This window comes from Sciurus vulgaris, assembly GCF_902686455.1.
Source record: "Sciurus vulgaris genome assembly, chromosome: 5".
Lineage (NCBI taxonomy): Eukaryota > Metazoa > Chordata > Mammalia > Rodentia > Sciuridae > Sciurus > Sciurus vulgaris.
Genome location: NC_136465.1, coordinates 126,262,449 through 126,284,624, shown reverse-complemented (window position 1 = coordinate 126,284,624; position 22,176 = coordinate 126,262,449). Strand labels below are relative to the sequence as shown.

The window sequence follows — 22,176 nt, the reverse complement described above, 5'->3', positions numbered from 1 at the left end:
GAGCACTTCAGAGACTGCCATATGTTACAACAAACTCCCAAGTACCTTTAGATTCTTAATATTGCTTTATAGACTGTATGGGCATAATAGAAACTAGGTGAGAAACAAATGAAGGCCAGAAACTCATTTTACAGTCAGTCTGCCCACTCATTTAACAAATACTTATTAAATATCTACTATGTACCTGGCATTGTTTTTCTCCATCCCTGGCATCCAAAAATAGCACCATCATTAAACACCTGTCATTGTACTAACGGGATGACAAATAGTTTTATTTCACTAACTGGAAAATACAGTCGGTGTTGGAATTTATGGCCCCACAAAATAAAAAGGTATGGAGGGGGGCCAGGGATGTTACTCAGTGGTGGAGTGCTTGCCGACCAAGCATGATGCTCTGGGTTGGATCACCAGCACCATAAAAAAGTGGGGGAATGGTATTGTGGTTTGGCAGGGGATAGGGATGAGAAGTAATATGTTTCTGACAATATTTCCTAACTCCATAGCCTGCTGCTTCACTAAATGCATCAATCACTAAAAGCCCTTTGGAGAAATGACATTCTTTAGTTTTCCTTAATTCTCAACAATCTAAGATAAAGATCTACTTTCTACAGTCAATGTATTGAGGGTTCTAATTGTAACTGTGTTTCTGCAAGTACCATTTTAACCATATCACCTGGGTAGGATCACAGCCTTGGAAACCCATTTGTACTGTTTCCCAGGAGGTGCTAAGGTTCAAGGAGAAAGAAGGGCCACAGGACACCCATAGGGGAGCCCCAGGAGCTGCAATGCAAGGAACCTGATTCTTTTCAGAGGCCTGCACAGCCTTAGTCCCTTCCTCCAGGTACGGCCTCTGCTCAACCACCCTATGATTCTGGGGGCTTATTACAGACCAAGACAGCAGCAGGAATTCACTCAAGAGCACTCAGAACGCGGTGTGCCAGAATTTTATGCCTGCCATCTCTAGCCTCTTGCTCTTTGGTAACTGAGCCAACTCTGGTGAGGAACATGGCTTCTGGAGTTCTTGGATTTGAGTTCCAGGACTGCAGCCTAATTGGGCAGTTTCTTAGCCTCCTTAAATCTTGTTCCTCCAAGGCAAAATGTGGATTAATTGATAATGCGGGGAAGCATACAGCAGAGTGGATAGTCCTCATTCTTGGAAGTTTCTAAAGTCTGATGTAGAAGTAAGAGCACAGGCTTTGGGACCAGACTACCTGGTTTCACACAGGTGCCCACCACTATCTCCCAAAGGCAGCTGGGAAATCTGAGGTGCAACAAAGGCAGACAAATGGAGGCTTTTCCCATTATTTCCCACTAAGATTCAGGCTGGTAAAAACCTCTTAAAAATGGATATCACAAACCAATGAGAAAGGCCTACGAGTTCAATGCTTAGATTTCTACATGTTCATAAAACACATATGAATTCATATTTTGAAAAAGCTTCCAGCCTATTTGAATGCACAACCCATAATTGGCACCCTTTCCAATATAAAATGACAGTTATTGTTGAATTACATGAATATCAGACAATTATTGTTAAATTAGGTGGACATCAGCACAAGTTTAGGGGGGCAATATATGCTGATGTGCATTTATTCATCTACTAATGAGCCCCTGAGCGTCCATATGCCAGGCACTAGGCTAGGCTTCCCAAGCGGAAGACACAAGAGCAAGACTACTCTCACTGTGAAACAGAGATGGGAGTGGGGCAGTTGAGGACTTTAGGGTAGGCTGAATGGGTTTTAGGAGAAGGATTTCCGGGCTTCTTTTTAATCAACTTATATTTAAGGTTAGGGGAAAAAAATGGTGGGGGAGTATATTTTATTTATATAAATGTATTTATTTATATGAATAAATACATTATAATAATACATTTATTTATTATAAATAATACATTTATAATAAATAAATGTATTATTTGTATGAATGTAAAGGCAGGAGAAACCAATCATTAACATGAATGCTACTCAGCCAATACTACAATGGATCTCTGTCTTCCACCCCTAATCTCCCACTTAAGGCCTGTGAATGAACCAGACAGCAATTTTTATTCTCATTTGTGGCATCTGGGCTAAAAAAGGTACTGATCCCTGAGACCATAAGTAGTTAGTAGGACTGTCACAATGATGAAGTTTCATAAACCCATCTCCTCTCCCTTGGCCTGTATGTTCTTCCTAGAGTTCACAAAACCTAATTGTATTTGCAAAGTAACATTCATAGAAGAAGTTACTTTCTGAGACATTAGACTGATGGTTAAGAGTTCAGACCCATAAGACAGACTGTCTGGGCTCGAATTCTGCCTCTGCACTTTCTTGCTGTGGGATTATGGGCAAGTAACTGTTGAGGCTCAGAAAAATGATACCCAAAATATGCTGCTTTGGATTTCAAACTGAGAGCACCTGGGGAGCTTTCTCTGAAGCTCCCTTATTACCTGAAGACTAGATGCACCAAAAGGGAACTATGGACTTGCCTTCTATCTCCTTGTTATTTTGTCAAGGAGGAAGATTAAAGTCACATCAAAGAAGGGACTGAAAGTCAAACATCACACCTGGAGCCCAGATGGACTTTGTGCCACACTATATCTGTTCCTTGGACCCATTCATTTCTCTCCCTCTAAAATTGCCTACAGGCCCTTAAAATTCCCTTTCTCCTATGAATAAGGTATTAAAGTTTTAACCATCTGGTCTGATTTTGAATTTGCCTACTTGGTGTGATTCTCAGGTACTCTCCTATTAATTTGTCAGTTTTATAGACTCAAATTATTGAATATTCAAACAATAGAAAGTTCTTTTCACCTGAACACAATTTAATCTTTCTGTGTTTCGATTTCCTCACTGTGAGACTGAACTTACAGCATTACTGTGTGGGGTAGTTGGGAGGACTAAATGTGTTAACACACTTAAAGAGCACAGAAGAAAGAGGTTAACACATAATAATAGCACAATAAATGCCAACTACTGAAATTTGAAAAAACTGCCATAAAACAATTCATTTCAATAATAGATAATAATTTCTCCATGATTGGGAGGATTATTGTTTCTAAAGAGGTAAATTAGTGATATTTCCTTTTATATATATATTAGGAATTTTAGCAAAGTTCTGTAGAATGAGTGTTTTAGTCAGCTTTTTCACTGCTGCAACCAAAAGATCGGACAAAAACAATTAGAGGAGGAAAATTTTATTTTGGGGCTTTTGGTTTCAGAAGTCTCAGTCCACAGATGGCAGATCCATTCCTTAGGGCCTGAGATGAGGTAGAAAATCGTGGTGGAAAAGCATGGCAGAGGAAAGCAGCTGGGAACATGGCACCAGGAAGGACAGAGAGAGAGAGCTCCACTTGCCAGGAACAAATATATACTCCAAAAATATAAGCCCCCAATGACCCGCCTCCTCTAGCCACACCCTACCTACCTTAGATACCAGCCAGTTAATCCCTATCAGTGGATTAATGCACTGATTAGGTTAAGACTCTCATTACCCAATCATTTCACTTCTAAACTTTCCTGCATTGTCTCACACATCACCTTACATCTAAACCATAACAATGAGCAAATAGGCCAACATGACAATCAAATAAGATGAAATGTTGTCTTTACAGCTTATTTATCAAAGAAAATTTGAGGTACCTTGTGGCTCCATTGAAATGAAATCAGCACAACAGTCTGAATTTATCATCAAATTATATTTATAGTTGAAACAAATGCTTAAAACAAAAGGCACTATCTGGGTCTCTGGATCTTGCTGTTCAGGGACTGCCAACCAACCAAATAACAGGGCAATGGAGATGCAGAGAATGAACAAAACACAGGGAAGGACAGAGAACGCTGCAAAGGGAGGAAGTCAGGGTAATAAAAGTCATGAAAACAATTATATTCTGTTCATGTAGTGTTAAGGATTTTGTTTCAGGAGTAATTATACACAGTAGCATTTTTAAAGGAAAGGGCTTTGGTCTACAAAACAGCACACCTGGATTCTGGCCCTGGTTATGTTGCAAAATAGCTCTGTAAACTCTGCCTTTCTGATGCTCGGTATGGCCTCATCTATTAGAGATGACAACAGGAGATCTCTCCATAGGGCCACAATGTGGGAGATAATCAAACCAAACTATACAGCTCAGATCCATCGGCAAGTGTGGAATGAAAGACGAAGAACAAAGTAGAGCCACAATCACTGAAGGAAAGATCCATCACATAACTTCTGGGGCCAGAAGGCTTCTTTCCAAGAGAATTTTAATATATCCTCTAAAAAGGGAATATTTGATAAAGTTTAGAGGAAATGGAGCAGGATGGTATTAAGGAGTAGTATAGATGATCCTCAACTTATAAAATGGTTACATCCTTATAAACTTATTATATGTTCAAAATATCATGAGTCAGTAATAAATAATACACCTAACCTCTGAATGAATGTCACAGCTCAGCCTGGCTTGCTCAGGACACTTACATCAGCCTGCAGTTGTGCAAAATCATCTCACACAAAGCCCATTTTATAATCGAGTGTTGAAGATCTCATATACACAGACAGATGGGCACTTTGTAGTCATGATGCGATGTGAAAACAAAACACAATATCCCCAAAACTCTAGCAACACAGTACCCCATAGAGAATTGGTTGTTTCCCTTCTTTATCTTAAGGCTGACTGGGGTGAAGGCTTGTTTCTGCTGCCCAGCATCACGAGAGAGGATCATACTGCATGTTGCTAGTTAGGGAAAACATCAACATCCAAAATTTAAAATACAGTTTGTACTAAATGCCTGTTGTTTCTGCACTGTCAAAAAGTCAAAAATCAAGTCAAACCATCACAAGCCGGGAACTGCCTGCAGATGAACATGCCAGTCAGGCTGGCTTTCCTTTTTTTTCTCTGCTAGAGATGACTGTTTCTGTACCCATCTTCAGGAGCCAGTGTTCCTGCAAGGCACCCCTGTGTTAGATTTCTGAGGGTGCATGTAGCCCTCAATCCACTGTGCATGCCTGTGTGATCCTGGGCAAGGCTTTCCTGTGGGCCCAGGGCTCTCTCTTACATGGAGGGTGGTTGGTCCATGTAATCTCTCAGGCCTTTTCCAACTCTAAAGTTCTATTGACTCCAGATATGAATCAGGATTATAACAGTACTATACATATTTATTATTTGGGGAAACACATATACTTCAAAGTGGTTAAAAGGGGCCAATTTATTTATTTTTTCAGTGTCAGGGTAGATGGCAGATAAATTTTAACCTAAAGGAAACACAAGTGTAACAACAAATTATACTAATTATCTCTTTCTGCTTCTGTTGACTTGAGACAGCAAGCAGTACACCATGCTATGCCAGGGAGGAAAGATTCTCTAGAATTCTCCATGGGGCTCTGAGACCATAACTCAGCTGCTTTGCCTTACAGAAAATACTCCAAATGAACAATGTCCCCATAGTCTGTCTAGCACACTGCTGCTATATTGATGAATCTTACACAGGGCCATCTATCACTCTAGTGGCTTTAATTAGCTCCCCAACTGATTATTGATCAATCATCAAGTGCTCATTAAGGAGGAAAACTCAGGAAGACTCTGCTGGGTGTAGGGCTGACATACCGGTATGCAACATGCTTCTATTTTTGATTTGTTAAATTTAAGGTAAAATAGGGCATCAGTCATTTTCGAAATTTTAAACTGAACAATAATTTTGAAACATTAATATAAATTATAATTATAAGATCATTTGCTACTTTAATAAAAACCATTTAATGAAATGATTTTATACCTCATTAAAAAGAAAATGTTTCTATTTGTAATGAATAAACTGTATTTATTAATCTTAATCTAAGCCTGCTCTATTTCTAACAGTTTTAGAGGCAGTTTCTAATTTAAGGTTTTGAGTCATGAATGGGGTTATTAGTTTTGTTTATCTCTAAGGAACTTTGGATGGACATAAATATTCAGCAAAAAAATTCCTGAAGCTCCCTATTAAGTACCACAAATAGGCCTTGTTCTATGTGATTTCATTAATAATATACTACCAGAAGTCCAATTATGCTTTTTATTTATTAGTTTATGCTAGTTCCTTGGTTCAAAAGACAACTTTGCATAAGCATAATTAACAATTTGGCATAATACTACAATGTGTACCTGTATTACAATTATGAGAGACTTTCATGTGAAATAAATGTTATTCTATCCAATACATTCTAATTTTGTGAAAGATTATGTTCCTTTACTTGTCTCTCAAGATTTCACCGTGGTGGGGTAAAAAGAGGGTGCAAGAGCAGGGGACTTTGAATACCCAGTGTAATGCTCCATTTATTTTTTTCATTCGCTCATATTTGCCATACCAAAGTGATGAAGTTCCCTGCACAGGCACACGACTGTGCTTTCCTTCACACTCTTCTCCTTTTCTGAATGCCTGTCTGCCTGTCCTTTATCACTGAATTCAGAAGCCTGCTTCTTCTGGAAGCCTCCAGAATGGAGACTTCTATGTGGCCTGGTACCCAGCATTGTGCCTGGGACTGTCTCCCTGATGGTGGGACTCTATGTGAGTTTGTGTTATTTCCAGGACTTTCATATTTGCTGAAAGAACCAAATCCAGTCATTTGGTGTCTATAACTTAGATGTAGTAGAGATGATCCTGTAATAATTTTAGAGTAGAGACAGCCATGGTTTTAGTATTTAACTGACTTAGAGAACAGGGCACCAATTCTGAGATTTGGGACAAAGGCTACATAATTGAATTCCATAAATCTTAGAACCTTATAACTTGTAACCCCTTTTCCATACTTGCTGGGATCCACCCTCCAAAAAAGGACACTGTCTTAGAAGATAGTCAATTCTACTTCAGAACAACTTTAGTAATTAAACCTAGAAATCAGGCTGCTTGGGTTCAAATTCCAGTCTTGCCTTTTACCATGCTGCTTAGTTTTCTCATCTCTGAATTAGGAATGGGCACAATAACTATAAGGTTGTTATGAAGCTAAAATGAATGAATCTATGTCAAGTACTTATAATGGTAATTGACACAGAGTGATGACTTCATGAATGCGATTACACTTAATAAAATGCCCAGCCTTCCATCATATTTGCTATGGTCTGAATATGAATGAAATTAGAGCCTTTACAAAAGAGGCCTGAGATAGATCTCTTTCACCTTCCCTGTGAGGACATAGCAAGAAGGTGCTAAGTGCCAGAAAGCAGATCCTCTTCAGACACTAAAACTGCTAATGTCTTGATTTTGGACTTCCCAAGACTCCAGAACTGTGAACAATAAATTTCTTTTGTTTATAAGCTCCTAGTCTATGGCAGTTTGTTGCAGCAGCCTGAATAGACTAACATATCTTTTAAGTGAGCAATGCTCACTTGCTTATTCTCACACACCTGAGAGGCTCAGAGCAAAGGTATGGTCTTTGTTTCATGCATCAAAGAAACTAAGCTACAAAGACACTTAATCCTTGCCCAAAAAGTCGATAGAGAAAATTAATGATAAAGAAGATTGTTGAGGAAGTTCCCACAGCAAAAAGGAGTTTTCATATTAATTCTGCAGAGGCACCGATATACACTGAAAAAATGCCTGAGTGTGCACATGGAATACACACTGATCAGGGCCACAATAAGCAGAGTGGCAGCAGAGACCAAACAATAGCCTTTGGTGGCAAAGGAGAAGTTTTAAGCATTTAGCAATGTGGAAGGGAAAAGCACATGCATAATGAAAGGCCACCAAATTACTAGAATCTCAAAGTCACCCGCAACTTTAAGTATTTAGTTATTTTCAGGAAAATGTTTCACACATCTTGAATGTTCCATGTGTGTATCAGACATCTAAGTTACAAGGTTTAGTCTATGAAATATTTAAACAGAGGACATAAGACACTTAGAATCCTAAAATCAAAAGGCCTTACACCCTTAGAATTACAGGTTGGAACTGGGTATGGGTGGCACATGCCTGTAATCCCAGCTACTCAGGAAGCTGAGGCAGGAGGATTGCAAGTTTGAGGCCAGGCTCAGCAATTTAGCAAGACCCTAAGTGACCTAGTGAGATCCTGCTTTTAAAAAAAAAAAAAATTGCAACTTTGACTATGGAAATTCCAAAGGAATCCTTTTCTTCCAATGAATAATAGTTGGGAATTTGAGACATTCTTACTTCATGTATTAAAAAGAAGAAAAAGAAGAAAAATGAGAGGTCTTTAATCTATGCAAGAAGCTTTTTGAGTTCTCAAACCGTTTTTGACTGCATGTCTAGCCATATGATGGCTGTTTTTTACAATCTCATTTTGGTAACTGTCTTGAATGTATTCAACTCCTGATGTTCTCCCTCCATGTGGCTCCACAGGGAAATTCTATGAATGCGTCTTGTGCTTTTTCTCACTCTGTGCCTTGGTTCAGGCTGCTTCTTCGATGCCTTTGCCCATCTTTCATCTCTACTGTTACTGAAAGCCTGGCTGTCCTTTGAAGTCCATTTTCAGACTCTTTCCTTCCTGCTTTTTTCCTCAATCCTCAATATATACCTCTCTCTCCACAGCCCTCTGGCTGAAACTGTCTATTTGTGTGTGAAATTGTATGCAGGGGCTTGGTTCCACAACCCCTTCCAGGTACCAAAATCTATGCAGATGCTCAATTCTCTTATGTAAAATGGCACAGTATTCTCATATACCTACACATATCCTCCTGTAACTTTAAATCATCTCTAGATAACTTACAATACCTAATATGATGTAATGCTATGTAAATGGTTACACTGTATTGTTTAGGAAATTACAAGAGCACAAAGTTTGTACATGTTCAGTAGAGATGCTATGTTTTTTTCCAAGTATTTTTGCTCTATGGTTGGTTGATTGACAGGTACAGAACCCATGAATATTTAGGGATAACTGTAATGATCTGCTTTACCTTATACTCACCAATAAAAAGAGAGTAAAATAGTGGGCTAAGAACACAGACTCAGCCTAGTCTGAAAATTCTTCATTGTGTGACTGTGGGCAAGGTACCAAGTATCTCTGTGCCTCACCTGCCTCACAGGACTACTGCAAGAATTTTAGGAGCTAATTATGTAAAATGCTTAAAACAGTACCTGGCACAATGGTTAGCTGTTACTATGTCGTGGCTTTAGCACTTCTACTGTTGGGAAAGCCCTGAACTTGTACTGGCACAGCAGCACACACCTCCCAGGAAGCTATTTACTAGCCTGGATTAAAATAAAGGCAGAGTTCCATCCTGGTCATGAATTAGTTCTGGGGTTTTAGTAAATCACTTAATATCTCTGGGCTTTATGATATTCTTCCAATATGATGAGGTTAATTTGCTAATTTCTAAAGGCCCATTTAATGCTAAAATTCTAATGGCATACAACTGTTTATTAAATTCAGATAATCACATGAATCAGAAAATCATGAATTAAGAAAGGCTTAATTGGATCCTCTGGTATATCTGATTTAGATCTTGATTTGCTTCACATGATTTTTTTTTTTTTCATTTCTATTGGTCAACATTCCTGGTCTATTTTGAGATATTAAATTCAAGGAAAATGTTCATAATTTATTCTTTGTTTTGGCAAGTATCATATATATTTAGTATTATATTTAAAACATATATTATATACATATACATGTAAGGCTTTGATGAATAATGGTAAACAAAGTTAAGAATCTTAACTATCCAATGAAAACAAATATTATTATATTTAAAACATATATTATATACATATACATGTAAGGCTTTGATGAATAATGGTAAACAAAGTTAAGAATCTTAACTATCCAATGAAAACAAATCATTCTGATTAAAATGCCCAATAATAAAGCATTCTAATTGTTTAAAAGTCATAATACTGTATTCTAGAACATAACCGTTTGGGTAAAATACTTTGTTGACAAAGATTCTTTTTTTTTTTTTTTTTGATCAGGGACTGAACCCAGAGGTGCTTTACCACTGAGCCACATCCCCAGCTCCTTTTTAAAAATGAATTTTAAAATTTTGAGATGGGGTCTCACTGGGTTACTTAGGGCCTCACTAAGGCTGAGGGTGGCTGTGATCTTCCTGCCTTGGCCTCCCAAGCTACTGGGATTACAAGCATGTTCCACTGTGCCCGGCAACAAAGATTCTTAATATGAAATATTTTGTAGAATTTTTATTTATTTATTTATTTATTTGTTTGTTTGTTTGTTTGTTTGTTTGGTTTTAGTAGACTATTTGAACTTAAACTTTTCATTTTTAAGTCAAATTTTTTTTAGGGAGGGTAGTTCATATTTTCATTTATAAAAGCAATCATACTTGAGGTTCAAAAGCACCAACCCTAACTAAGTCTCAAAGCTTATCAAGAAAATAACTCTAAGCAGGAGCCAGGGAGCAGTTGGCCTCATTAATTAACAAGATGTCCTAAAAGACATATAAAGACGTATAAAGTTCTTATCAAACAGCTGTCATTATGGTTCCTTGAAATGGTAATTTTATAAAATCCAATCATTTGGACAAGGAAAAGGAAGCTGGTTAAATTCCCTAACATAGTCTCCAAAGTCAGTCTGTGTCAAAGCCAAGATTAGAATTCGGAGGTTCCTGGCAGGGAGTCATATGATGCTCTTTCTTTCCATCCAAGTGTCTGGCAATCAAAGCCAGTGGAAGGGTGTATGGAAATACTTCGTCCATCCATAATCTCAAAATAGATGGGTTTGTAAAAAAGTTTCCCAGGTGGCATCATGGAGAATGTGGTATTCCAAAGAGGTTTGCAATTTGGGAGCTTTTTATGTAGCTTTTACTCTGTATTCCCCTTTGTTCAGTGTTTTGTTCTGAGAGTCAGACATTTTTGCAGTTCTCTCTAAGGAGTGAATTTTCATTTCCACTACAGAAATATATATTTCAAATACTCAAAATGCCCTTGAGCTAAAATAAATACTTAACTAAAAATAAAAAAATAAAAACCTCTTGGAGGCTCACTCAGAGAAAAATCTTCTGATATGAGGTGGCAAGTGTCTTGGGCTCTTTCACAGTGACTTTTCAACCTTGCCTTGGGGCTGTTACCTCTTTAGAGAGGAATCCTTAGCACCTGGTTTGTGGGAGTCTCACAGACCCCGATGGAAAGCTGTCCTTGGCAGTCCTCTAGCCTGAGTTTTCAAGGAAGAGCTCAAAATAATAAGCAGCATCTTCCCTCTCTTTCCCTCTAAAAAATAAGTAGCTCTTTTTATGTTGTAAAGGCTAGAGTGGATTCTGAGCTCACTGGCAATTCTGTTTTCCAGACAGCTCCTCGCCCAAATTGCTGGGCAGCCTCTAGGTTTGAAGCTGCCTCAGGAATGACTTCTACCCACCATTTACATTTGTTAGGCAAAATGGGGTTAGCTCAGAAGGAGGAAACAGGCAACTGGAATAAAACAATGGATTCTCAGCAGTAACCACTGACAAGTAGCTTTCACACCTAACAGTAAAGCTAGATGAATGATATGCCTTTAAGAGGCGCTCAAAATTAACATATCCTAATATTAAACCCAAACAGGCAAAACCACATGGGTTTGTCCATTTTCTGACCCATAGAACAGACTGGAAGGCTTCCTTAAGATTTTACAAGCAAAAGGTGTTTTACCTGAGAATCCCATCTGTTCTTTAGATCAGTTTCCGTCCACCCCTGCTCCTCTCTCTTCTGCACAGCCTTCCCTAGATAGCTGTCCAGTGGGGAGCTGATGAGCTTTGGAAACAGAGCTGGGTTGAGGTTTTTAGATAAGTCATTTATTGCCTAGGTGATCCTGAGCTAATTATGCAGAGTCCCCGTTCCTGTTTGTAAAACTGGAATTAGGATATCTTCCTCTTAGGGCTGGTATGAGAAATGAACAGATAACGTGTGTGCTTGATGGTAAGGGTGGAATAAATCTTCCTGTTCTCACTTCTTTTCCTTGTGATTTAATGGAACTTGAGGATGGATTACCTCACGTCTGGCTAGCCATGTGTGCCAGCGATGCACAGAGGGTGTGATAATCAATGACATGTAATGAACAATCAATTTCATGTGCATTTATCATGACATCTGTGTTAATCTCTATTAGAATTAGCTTACTGAGGACATAAACTCTATTTTGTAAAATGCTGTAGAGCCTAGACAAGAAAAAGAATTAATGGAGGGCAAATAATTGTAAATTACCATTTGTAATTAAAAGAATATTGAATACCCTGTTGAGATTTTGATATTGGGACAAGCTGAAAATCATTGTTTAAAAATCTCTCTGTTTTTTTTTTTTTTCCCCATGATGAATGCTTTACTGGGATAATTGAAGGAAAATTTTGGTTTGAATGCTCCTTCTGATCTTTGTGTCATTTTCTGTTTTTACTTTTCAATCTCCCACTCCCCTAGAGTCCTATTAACATTTACTATTTTTAAAAAATATTTTTTAGTTGTCAATGGACCTTGATTTTACTTATTGATATGTGGTGCTGAGAATCGAACCCTGTGCCTCACACATGCTCGGCAACTGCTCTACCACTGAGCCACAACCCCAACCCTAACATCTACTATTGATTTTTTTTTTTTTTTTTAGGATAGTTATCTTCCTTGTTTTTTTTTGAACAAATATTCACTGAAGCAAAAAAACAAACCAAAACAAAACAACAAAACCACATGCACACACAGGTTGAGAATCTTTCCTGTGAGAATCCAAAATCTGAAATTCCATACTTTTTGAGTGCTGACAAGATGCTCAAAAATTTTGGATTTGAGGGCATTTGGGATTTTAGACTTGGGGATTAAAGATGTTCAATAAGTAAAGTCTATGCAACTATTTCAAAATCAGCAAAATCCCCAAATCTGAAAACTTCTGGTCCAAGCATTTTGGATAAGGAATACTCTGCCTGTCTTTACATGAAAACCATCTTAATTAATGTTAACATCAGCCCTGATCTCTGCATTTACTCTGTGAGTTGGTACCATCCTGACGTCACTGAGAGTGAAGAAGAGATGATGAAAATAACACTAACTACTAACGTTTGATAAGCATTTACTATGTGCCAGGCACTGTTCTGGATGTTTAATCTGCATTAACTCAGCTTTGTTTTCCTCTTAGTACTTACACCTGCCATATTAGACTTTGTTTGTTTGTTTACTGTCTCTCTTCTCATTGGACTATAAAAGCCTGCACGGAAGTACTTGGTCTGTTTTTATTCACAGCTATATTGCCAGTACATTGAACAGTGCCTGGCACAGGAAGCATTCAAAAATGTGTGTTGAATGAATGAATTAGTCTTTACAACATTTATTCTTTTACTAACTCTTAGGAGTTGGTCATTATTATGAGCTCCACTTTATGGATGAAAAGTGGAGGAAAGGGTCACCACACCCAGAAAGGGGCAGGGCTGTGATTTAAGCCTAGGCCCTTCCCTTTCTCTGATGCCGCATCCAACGCCATGATGGATAATCCTATGTGTCAACTTGACTAGGCCTTGGGGTGCCTGATTATTTGGTCAAACATATTCGGGGTCTGTATGTAAGAATGTTTCTGAACAAGCTTGGATTCTGGATCAGTAGACTGAGTAAAGCAGACTGTCCTCCCAGTGTAGCTGGGCCTTATGCAATCCGCTAATGGCCTGCACTGAACACAAAAGCTGGCTAAGAGACAAGTCACTTTCTCCGTGGAATGATCTTTGAGCTGGAACACTGGTTTTCTGACTTGGAGTTGGACTGGAACTTAACACCACTACTCTCCTGGTTCCCCAGATAGCCAACTGCAGATCCTGAGACTTTTCATCCTCTATAACTGTGAGAGCCAGCTCCTTATAATACATTACTTTGTACACACACTCACATTCACATACTCTATTTGGTTCTGTTTCTCTGGAGAACCCAGACTAATACAGATGCCCAGTAAGGATAAATGACCTTCCAGAGCCACATAGCTAGCTGTCAGTGTAGCTGGGATCATTCAAGTTTGCTGACTCCCAGTTCGTTCATTTCTGTTTCATTATAGCATAACACTCTCCCTGGCATCTTTATTCTCAAACTAGCTAATTCTACCCTTTAGCTCTCATTTAAATATTCAACTCAAAAGGAAGTGAATTAGAAGATTTGACTCAAAAGGGAGTCTGACAATCTTGGTTTACTCTTTCACTTTTTAGTACACTGAGTTCCATCTGTTAGATATCTAAATTAACATTTCTAAGAAGTACAGGTTGCCATTGAGCCACATGTTCAAATTTTCACTTAAAACATTTTTGCTACAGCAATATTAATGCCATTGATGCTAAAAAATACAAATGAGCAGGTGATAAACTGCTTAATTATTCTTTTGTTATGGGGGAGACATTAAGATTTAGAGATCTTATTTAGAAATGATCCCCCAAAACTACAACAAGAGAAATAAAATGACAGTAAAGGACATTGGCTCTGGAGCCAGATTCGGACTTGAAATTCTACTTTCCTATATACTGTACGACCTAGGGCAAGACCCTCTTAGCTCTTAGGTTCTTCATCTGTAGAATGAGAACACAAGAGTAGCCATCTCCTAGTGATGCTATGTCATTTAAGATAGTGTAAGTAATGTGCTCAGCACAATAACCAGCGATACATAATAAACATGCAGTCAATGTTATCCACTCTAGCAGGTATGACTAGTTACCTATAAATAACTTCCATTCCTTTTCAAATTATGAGAATTCCTATTTTTTTTTAAAAGTGGTTAGCAATGAGCTAGCTAGCTAAAAATTGTTATTTCCAGATCTCCTTGTAGCCTGGTAGGACCATGTTCTAAATTCTGATCAATAAGCTTTTGTGAAAGTGTAATGTAAGACTTACATCAAGTCTCCTTGAAAGACAAGGGGCCAGCCCTCTCTCCATTCTGTTTCAGGGAACACAGAAGTAATGGCTGGAACTCTAGAAACTATATGGAATTATAAGGACAAATGTTGCAATTGGGCTTCTCTGAAGAGTGAATTAAGAGGAACCTGATTCTTTTAAAAAAAAAAAATTATTTCTTCTTTTTAGTTATACATGACAGTAGAATGTGTTTTGACATATACATACATGGAGTATAACTTCCCATTTTTGTGATTGTACATGATGTGGAGTTATACTGGTCATGTATTCATATACGAACATAGTAAAGTTATATCTGATTAATTTATTCCCATTGTCTGATTAATTTATCCATATATCTGATTAATTTATTCCCATTTATCCATATATCTGATTAATTTATTCCCATTCCTTCTCCCTTCCCTTCATTCCCCTTTGACTAATCTATTCTTCAGGATGTTAGCATCTGCATATCAGAGAGAGGAGCCCAATTCTTGAATGGCTTTATGTAACTTCCACACCCAGCTCTGGGTTGCCCATCTTGGGACTTTTCTTAAGTGTGAGAGCATATCAACTACTTTTTTCATGCCGTTATTTTGAGTACCTCTGTTACTCGAGGCCAATCTAATCTTAACTGCTTTGGCTGTCCCTGGTGGTAGTTTAAAAATTCAGATGGAGGCCTGACACCATCCTGAGGCTTTTCTTTTTTCCCCCAAGTAAAAGCAAAAATATTCGAAAGGAGGTGAATGCCTTCAAAGCCTTTCCATCCCTTTCAGAAGCCACTCTGATGCTACCTTCTCTCTCCTGCTCACAAGCCCAGACATCAAGCTGTATTATATATCCTGTAATTCATCACACCATACATCCATCACATCATCTCTACAACCTGAACTAATCAAATTCAGTTCGCTCTAAAGTAGAAGTGATCCTAAACCATTTCTTTTCATTTACCTTCCTGGTCATTTTGATGGAAAATTTGGAATAGCAATGATTGTGATGGAAGCCATATTTTGTAGTAAAGAAGTCTACACCAAAGACCAACACCTACCACTGAGGTTGATCATAACTTTAAATATTCCACTGGTATAAAGCAGCTAACATATTTCTCAATGTTCACCTGCAACTCACAAGGAGTTTCAAGGGTTGAGAGTGAGCAGTGAATATTTCTCTGTTGAGGCAATTAAATGGCATCTTCATTTCCCAGAGGATACATGGTTTATATCTGTAACTTCAGCATCATCAGTTGCACAAAATTCTATGCGTGATGCAAACAGGTTATTTGTTTATAACCAGAATATGAGTCAGAGGTTGAGTAAGGAGCCTAAATCACACTCCTTGAACTTTTGGTCTACTGTTCAAACATACCTCACCTTACTCTTCTAGCGTAAAATGAGTATGTACAATGTATAAATTTCATCTGAACAAGACAGAATCTGTGTATCTGTACATAAAAGACCAAAAGAGCATTTCCTTTTAGAGCAATAAGAGTCTATGTGTATAAGGGAGGGAGGGAGGAAGGAAGAGAGGGAGGGTTTGAAGGAGAGGGGTAGGTAGGTAGGCAAGGTAATTTTTTCTCCATCCAACATGACCGCTGGTCTTGGCTGAGCAGTATCTCTGGTTAAAGTAAAAATTTTTCCCCAGGAGCTCAGTGATCCACACATGACATAATTAAAACCTCTCTGCCTTTCTTCTCTATTTCTTAATTCCTCCACTGATTCTGAGAGGTTAAATGATTCTTACAGGGTCACTCATATCCTGGTAGCCTTTCCAAGAACCTGGATTCTTCAGGCTTTCAGACTGATGTTGACTAGACTTTTGAGAAAGTGTTATTGAACTTGATCCAACTAGATGGAGTCTGCTAAATGTCTAAGTCCAATCAATGGGATGGATCTAGGAGAAATTTTACTCTACATATCCCTCACTGACATAGAATTCTCATGCCATCCTCCTGACTTTCCTTGCACGCAGTGATCAAGTTTGCCTTGATGTTCTGATACTCTGACTAGTGTGACTAGTTTCAGATCATTAGCAACAGCTTTTTTTCATAATGCTGTGATAACCAGCAGACTTGATATTTTTAAAGTATTAAGGACTGGTTTCTATTCTAGATGAAACAACATTCTCAAAAAGAACCACAAGGAAAGTACCATGAAGTCCTCATCGTAAAATAATTCAATGACAGATAACAGAGAATTTGTTTTCCTTTGAAGTCTCAGAGGCACAATGCTTATTTAACTTTTAAATTATAACATTTCTAGAAATGGCTTATATCTTGGGTTGTCAGATATTAATAAGTCATATAAAGTATGGACAGGTAATTGGCCTTTATAATCTAAAACTCTACTTTTTAAAGTTAACTGGACTCTAGACACAAGGGATTGTAGGTTACATGTAAAATTTAACATTTCTGAAGCAGAATTAACACACAGAAATCATCAATTCAATTCATAACATGGAGGTAGCAAATGTGCTTTATAAAAATACAGATTTATTATACATATACAAAAAATAAAGTCCATTCTGTAAAAATATAATTCCTCTTATGGAAGTTTAATTTATAACTTAATTTAGCGAGTATCAGTGGAACATTAAAAATTTAATTCACTAAATTACATGTTATACACATATATTTTTAGGAACAAATGGAATTTGAAAATCAAGAATCACACTTTAATAAGCTTTCAGTTTTAATTTTTCTTAAAGAAAAATTCAAGTAATCTTGTGCAATGAAAAATATAAATATTTATCATTAGGATAAATTATATTACTAATTTCTCATGTTATTTTTTTTTAAATAAAAAGTGCCCCAAAACCTCTGAAAGGGATATGTGTTTAAAAATATGATTTAATCAGTATAAAAAAATTTAAAGGCATATCATTAATTCTACCTTGTAACATCATTGGTATTAACTTTAAAAATAACGATTTTTTATTTAAAAATGTTTTATTATAATTATCAATATTTCAACTGTACAGTTAAATGGGATTCACATTGTGAATTGTTAATGTCCATTTTCTATTCCCCTACACCCTTCCCAGACCCTAATATTTTTTCTAAAGTCATTTTAAATAATTTAATTTCTTAAGATCATATGGAATACCCTAAATAAAATATTTTTAATAAAAGCAAATTATCACAAGGAAGGAAAAATAGCTCTACAAAAAAGTAATTTTAATAAATTAAATAAATAAATTAAATTCACCAAATAATTGATTGAACTGAAGTGGGAGGGGCAACGGAAGAAAAGAAAAAGAAAGAAAGAAATTAAAACACCCAGAATAAAGCAACTCTAAATTTTTCAAGTCTCAGAATGGCAACAATTTTAACAAAATATTCTGGAATTGAATATGTGTACAGGTCCCATATAATCCAACCATGTTTATAATATAAACATGTCTTACTGATGTCCTATCAAGGTGCCTATGCTCTGGTTTCTTAAAGTATGTGAACTGTGTGTGTATCTGTGTGTGTGTGTAGTCTTTCCAAATCAGGAGGGAGAGGCAAAGGAATATAGTATGTGCATATGGCAGTATGCACGCATCCACCTGGTCCCATATTTTAACCAGATGAGCACCCACCGGCATTCTGGCTTGGATTGAGTTATAAAATGAACAGTGTTTCTCCAAACCAGAAGCTAAACTGAGAATTCTTGCAAAAGAAGAAAAATTAAGTGCTTACCGTGTAAAGCTCATTAAGAACCTTCATTAAATCCTCATGAAGTTGAAATGCAATCTCTTTGCTCTGTAATTAGGAAGAAATTAAGAATATTTGAAAATGTAATAGAAACATTTATAAATTGTTTATATCTTAAAAAAATCCCATTGACTGAAAATAGGATATATATATATATATATTTATCTCTATATCTATATATATCTCTATATATCTATCTCTTTCTATATATCTGCATACCTATATATAGATAGATCTCCCTATATATCTACAGAGAGATCTATCTGATACAATAAATATTTTCAACCAAATGGCCCTTCCTAATATTAAGCAATGTCTACCCGCGGTAGCAAATGGACTGCCAGGATGGCTCCCCTCCCATGCACATCAGACTTCCGAAAGAGAGATAAAAAGCAAGTAGAGCGAGGCATCATGCTGGCTTCGAAGTTGAGCTGCAGGGCTAAAGTCATTAAAGATGACCTCGAGCATCCAGTTTCTTCCTCCTTAGTATCATCACAAAGGAATTTTGCAGTGAGAGTCTCAAAAAGCTAAGTTAGAAAACAAAGGGGACATTAACTCTCCTGTCCAGAATGATTTCACAGACTATAATCTGAAGAAAGCACTTTCAAAGTAGTGAGATGGTAAGTTCACTTAAAATCCACATATTTTACTTCTGCAATATTATTTTTTATTAAGACACAAAAGCAGAGAGTTGCATTCTTCTACCCTGTTAGTGAAAAACAGTATTTAAAATATTCTTCCCCAGGCTCATTCTGAGAGTTTGATAGCAGAGTATTTGAATATTGTTTTCAGCACAATCTGTAAGTTATTTTAAAGAATATCCACACGTTCATTTATGTGCCTCCCACTGGACCATCAGTTTGAAGGTAAGGGCCATATCTATCGATTCTGCTTTGGCAAGTGAGCATCTAGGACATAGAATTTAAGATGGCTCTTGGTCTCACCTACCTCTGGACTTGCTGTGCATAAGAAGCTTCAAATATTTGTTAAATGAATCTAAGAACAAGCTGAAATACCATGTGCCTAAAATAGTTCAAATAGTACAGCATTTGCTAGAGTGGTCTGCTGGTCACCACTGAAAGGGCAGAATGGAAAGGCCATAGACCACCCTTAAAAAAATTACTGGACCTCAGAGGAAACTGAGTCCATCTGCCGATATAAGGTCTTTGGGTCAAGACTCAGTAAAAGGCCAAATGTGATGAATTGGAGATTCATGGAAGATAAAATACTGCAGGAAGATGATACCAGAACAGTACCTCTCTAAGAGAAATTCAAATTTATTGGCAGCATTTGTCACTGGGTTCTTCTGGGGGTACTGAAGACAGTGCTGCTGTTTTCCAAGCTTTGACAGCTTCTAAAATCCCTCAATTGGACATAATAGGAGTTTTATATTTTGCTGTGTTCCTGATATGTGAGATTGTGGACTAAGAATCACTTCAGAGTGTAAGGAAAGTCACAAGTGGACAAATGAAGCCAACTGAAACTCATTTTATTTTCCCCAAGTCTTGGTTATTCTGAATGTATGCATTATACTACAATCTCCTATGATTTCAGTTTGGTGTTATTTTAATATCAGATTTCATTCAAGAATCTGGGCCACCAATTTAGAACTCTCTAATGGGATCAAAGGCCATCAGGTAACTCTGCTCAGTTACCCACATTTCAGGTAGCAAGTCCAAAAAGAAAATATTTCTTGGCTAAGATTTCAGAACATAACAACAAAAATCTCTTGGGTTCAATTAACCTCAAACCAAGAATATTTAGGGTCACATTAAAGACTTAGGTTTGTGGTCACAAGTATCCTCCAAACTACGTGGGCCAAATAGAATAAGCAAGACAAGTCTTTGTATGTTCCACATTTTACAAGATGTCAGGTAGTGAGGTAGAAGAAATCTAGCATCAGAGAAAGACTACACATTTCCAAGCATACACTTATATTTTTCTTTCCCCTTTCCCCTAAAGTATATTGTTTGTCCGAAGATATTATAGCATAATGTTGAAAATCAAGGATTCTGGATATCCCTGTATCCCAGTTTCCTGTCTGTAAAATAAATACAGCCATTGCACCTACCTCAGAGGGTTATTATAAGCATGAATGAGACAAAATATACATTGCACTTAAGATGGGACCTACCATGCATAGACACTCCATAAATGTTATACTTATTTAATTTTTCCCCAGTTTGCAGTGACCGCGTCATACCTTCCCTTGTTTTGGTCTCGTAGGGCATTTATTCATTAATTTTTCTGTAAGAGGTGCTTGGTAGAAACTGCTTGATTTGATTCTGATGCCCCGCCCCATTGCCCTGGGCCTTTAGATGTCCTCTAACTTTGAAGGGCCTCCAAGTATTATGCTCTCACCTTTGGACTTTTCTTATGTTTCTACTCCTGCACCATGAACATATCTAAACTTACCTTCCTATGTTCCATTTGCTTGGGGATTCTACTACTGGTAGTAAAGAATAAATTAATGAAACACATTAGGAAATGGATAATTCCTCAAGCCAACATGGTAAGATACATGCAATTTATAAAAAGGGCCCTTAAGGAGCTCCAATGGGAGTTTTAGATTTTGTGAAAAGTTGGTGGGGAGTTCTTCTCCTCAGGGAAAACCCTGATACCCTCCTGACACAGAACTCAGTTTCTGTCCATATGTTCACTTCAAGTCACAATCCAAACCTGCCATGGTCTAATAGGTTACCTAGAAATTAACCACTTTCTTCCCACCACCACTCCTGTAGTTTATAAAGGTTGTTAAAAACTGGACTGAGCTCTAAGAAAGACTTATTTATATGTTATGTGAAACCTGATTTCACATGTTCTTGTATTCACAAATACTTGGGATGGACACAATATAAGTGATCACCAAATGCTGGGGGCAGGGCTATATTTTCATGACATGGGAACAGTAAAGAGACCAACATGTACCTTACCCCCAGTTTAGATATGGCTCCAATTTATTATAGTAGCAATGAGACACAATAATTTCTTTTAAAGAATACTCTAGACCTCAAAAGAAGCAATCTGTAAGCCAAAACACAGTTGCTATAGCACTTAGGATCCAGATGTACCAAACTAATGAACTGAAATCTAACTAGAAAATACCTGGATTGTCAAAGTTCATCAAAACATAAGAGGGTGCACATGCCTCTGGATTCTATTTCATTGAAAATTGGAAACAGTGTGAGTAGATCCTGGACCCTTTAAATAAGAACTGCCATGACAAAAAAAAAAGATACTGATCTGAAGGAAGCAATGAATGTTCCTTGTGTATAAGAGAAAAAAATTATGAAATGCCATATTTGAAGTAAAGTATTTTCTATGTTATTTGAGATGAGCTGATTAAAATTACTTTTATACTTTTATAAGAGACTCTCAATTGCTTCAGGGACAAAGTTGGCGAAGAGGAGGGATTTCCCCCCCTCTATTAACATGAGGCTACAGAAATTGAAATTGTGGTAAAACTTTTAATATGTTTCATAAGGATTTTGACCAAAGGGGAAATAAAATGGTTAACTTTAATTTAATTAACATTGTATCTCCAGTAAATAAGCCCAGTATGAAATTTCAGACCTATTTCCAATTATTTACTATTTATTGCCACATTGATGTTTCAGATATCTCAAACTTAAGTTCAAAATTAAGAGTTCTAAAATGTTTATCTTTGTCCATTATGAAAATATATTAAGTATATGGAAGAATACTAGAAAAACTGGGAAGAGAGGAACAAAATGATCATCATTGTGACTTAGTGTATCTTTCAAG

General features: G+C 37.1%; 1 protein-coding gene across 5 annotated transcripts in view; it reads right to left on the bottom strand.

The window, feature by feature from the left end:
- SRGAP1 (SLIT-ROBO Rho GTPase activating protein 1) overlaps positions 1-22,176 on the bottom strand; it is a 281,734-nt gene that overhangs the window by 99,134 nt on the left and 160,424 nt on the right. For all 5 annotated transcript variants that reach the window (XR_013763794.1, XR_013763795.1, XM_079139661.1 and 2 more), the window contains exon 4: positions 18,397-18,459. Coding sequence is in view for 3 of the 5 variants with exons in the window: in XM_079139661.1 (XP_078995787.1) it covers positions 18,397-18,459 (63 nt within the window). In the remaining 2 variants the exon portion in view is untranslated. The remainder of the gene's footprint in view (positions 1-18,396; positions 18,460-22,176) is intronic.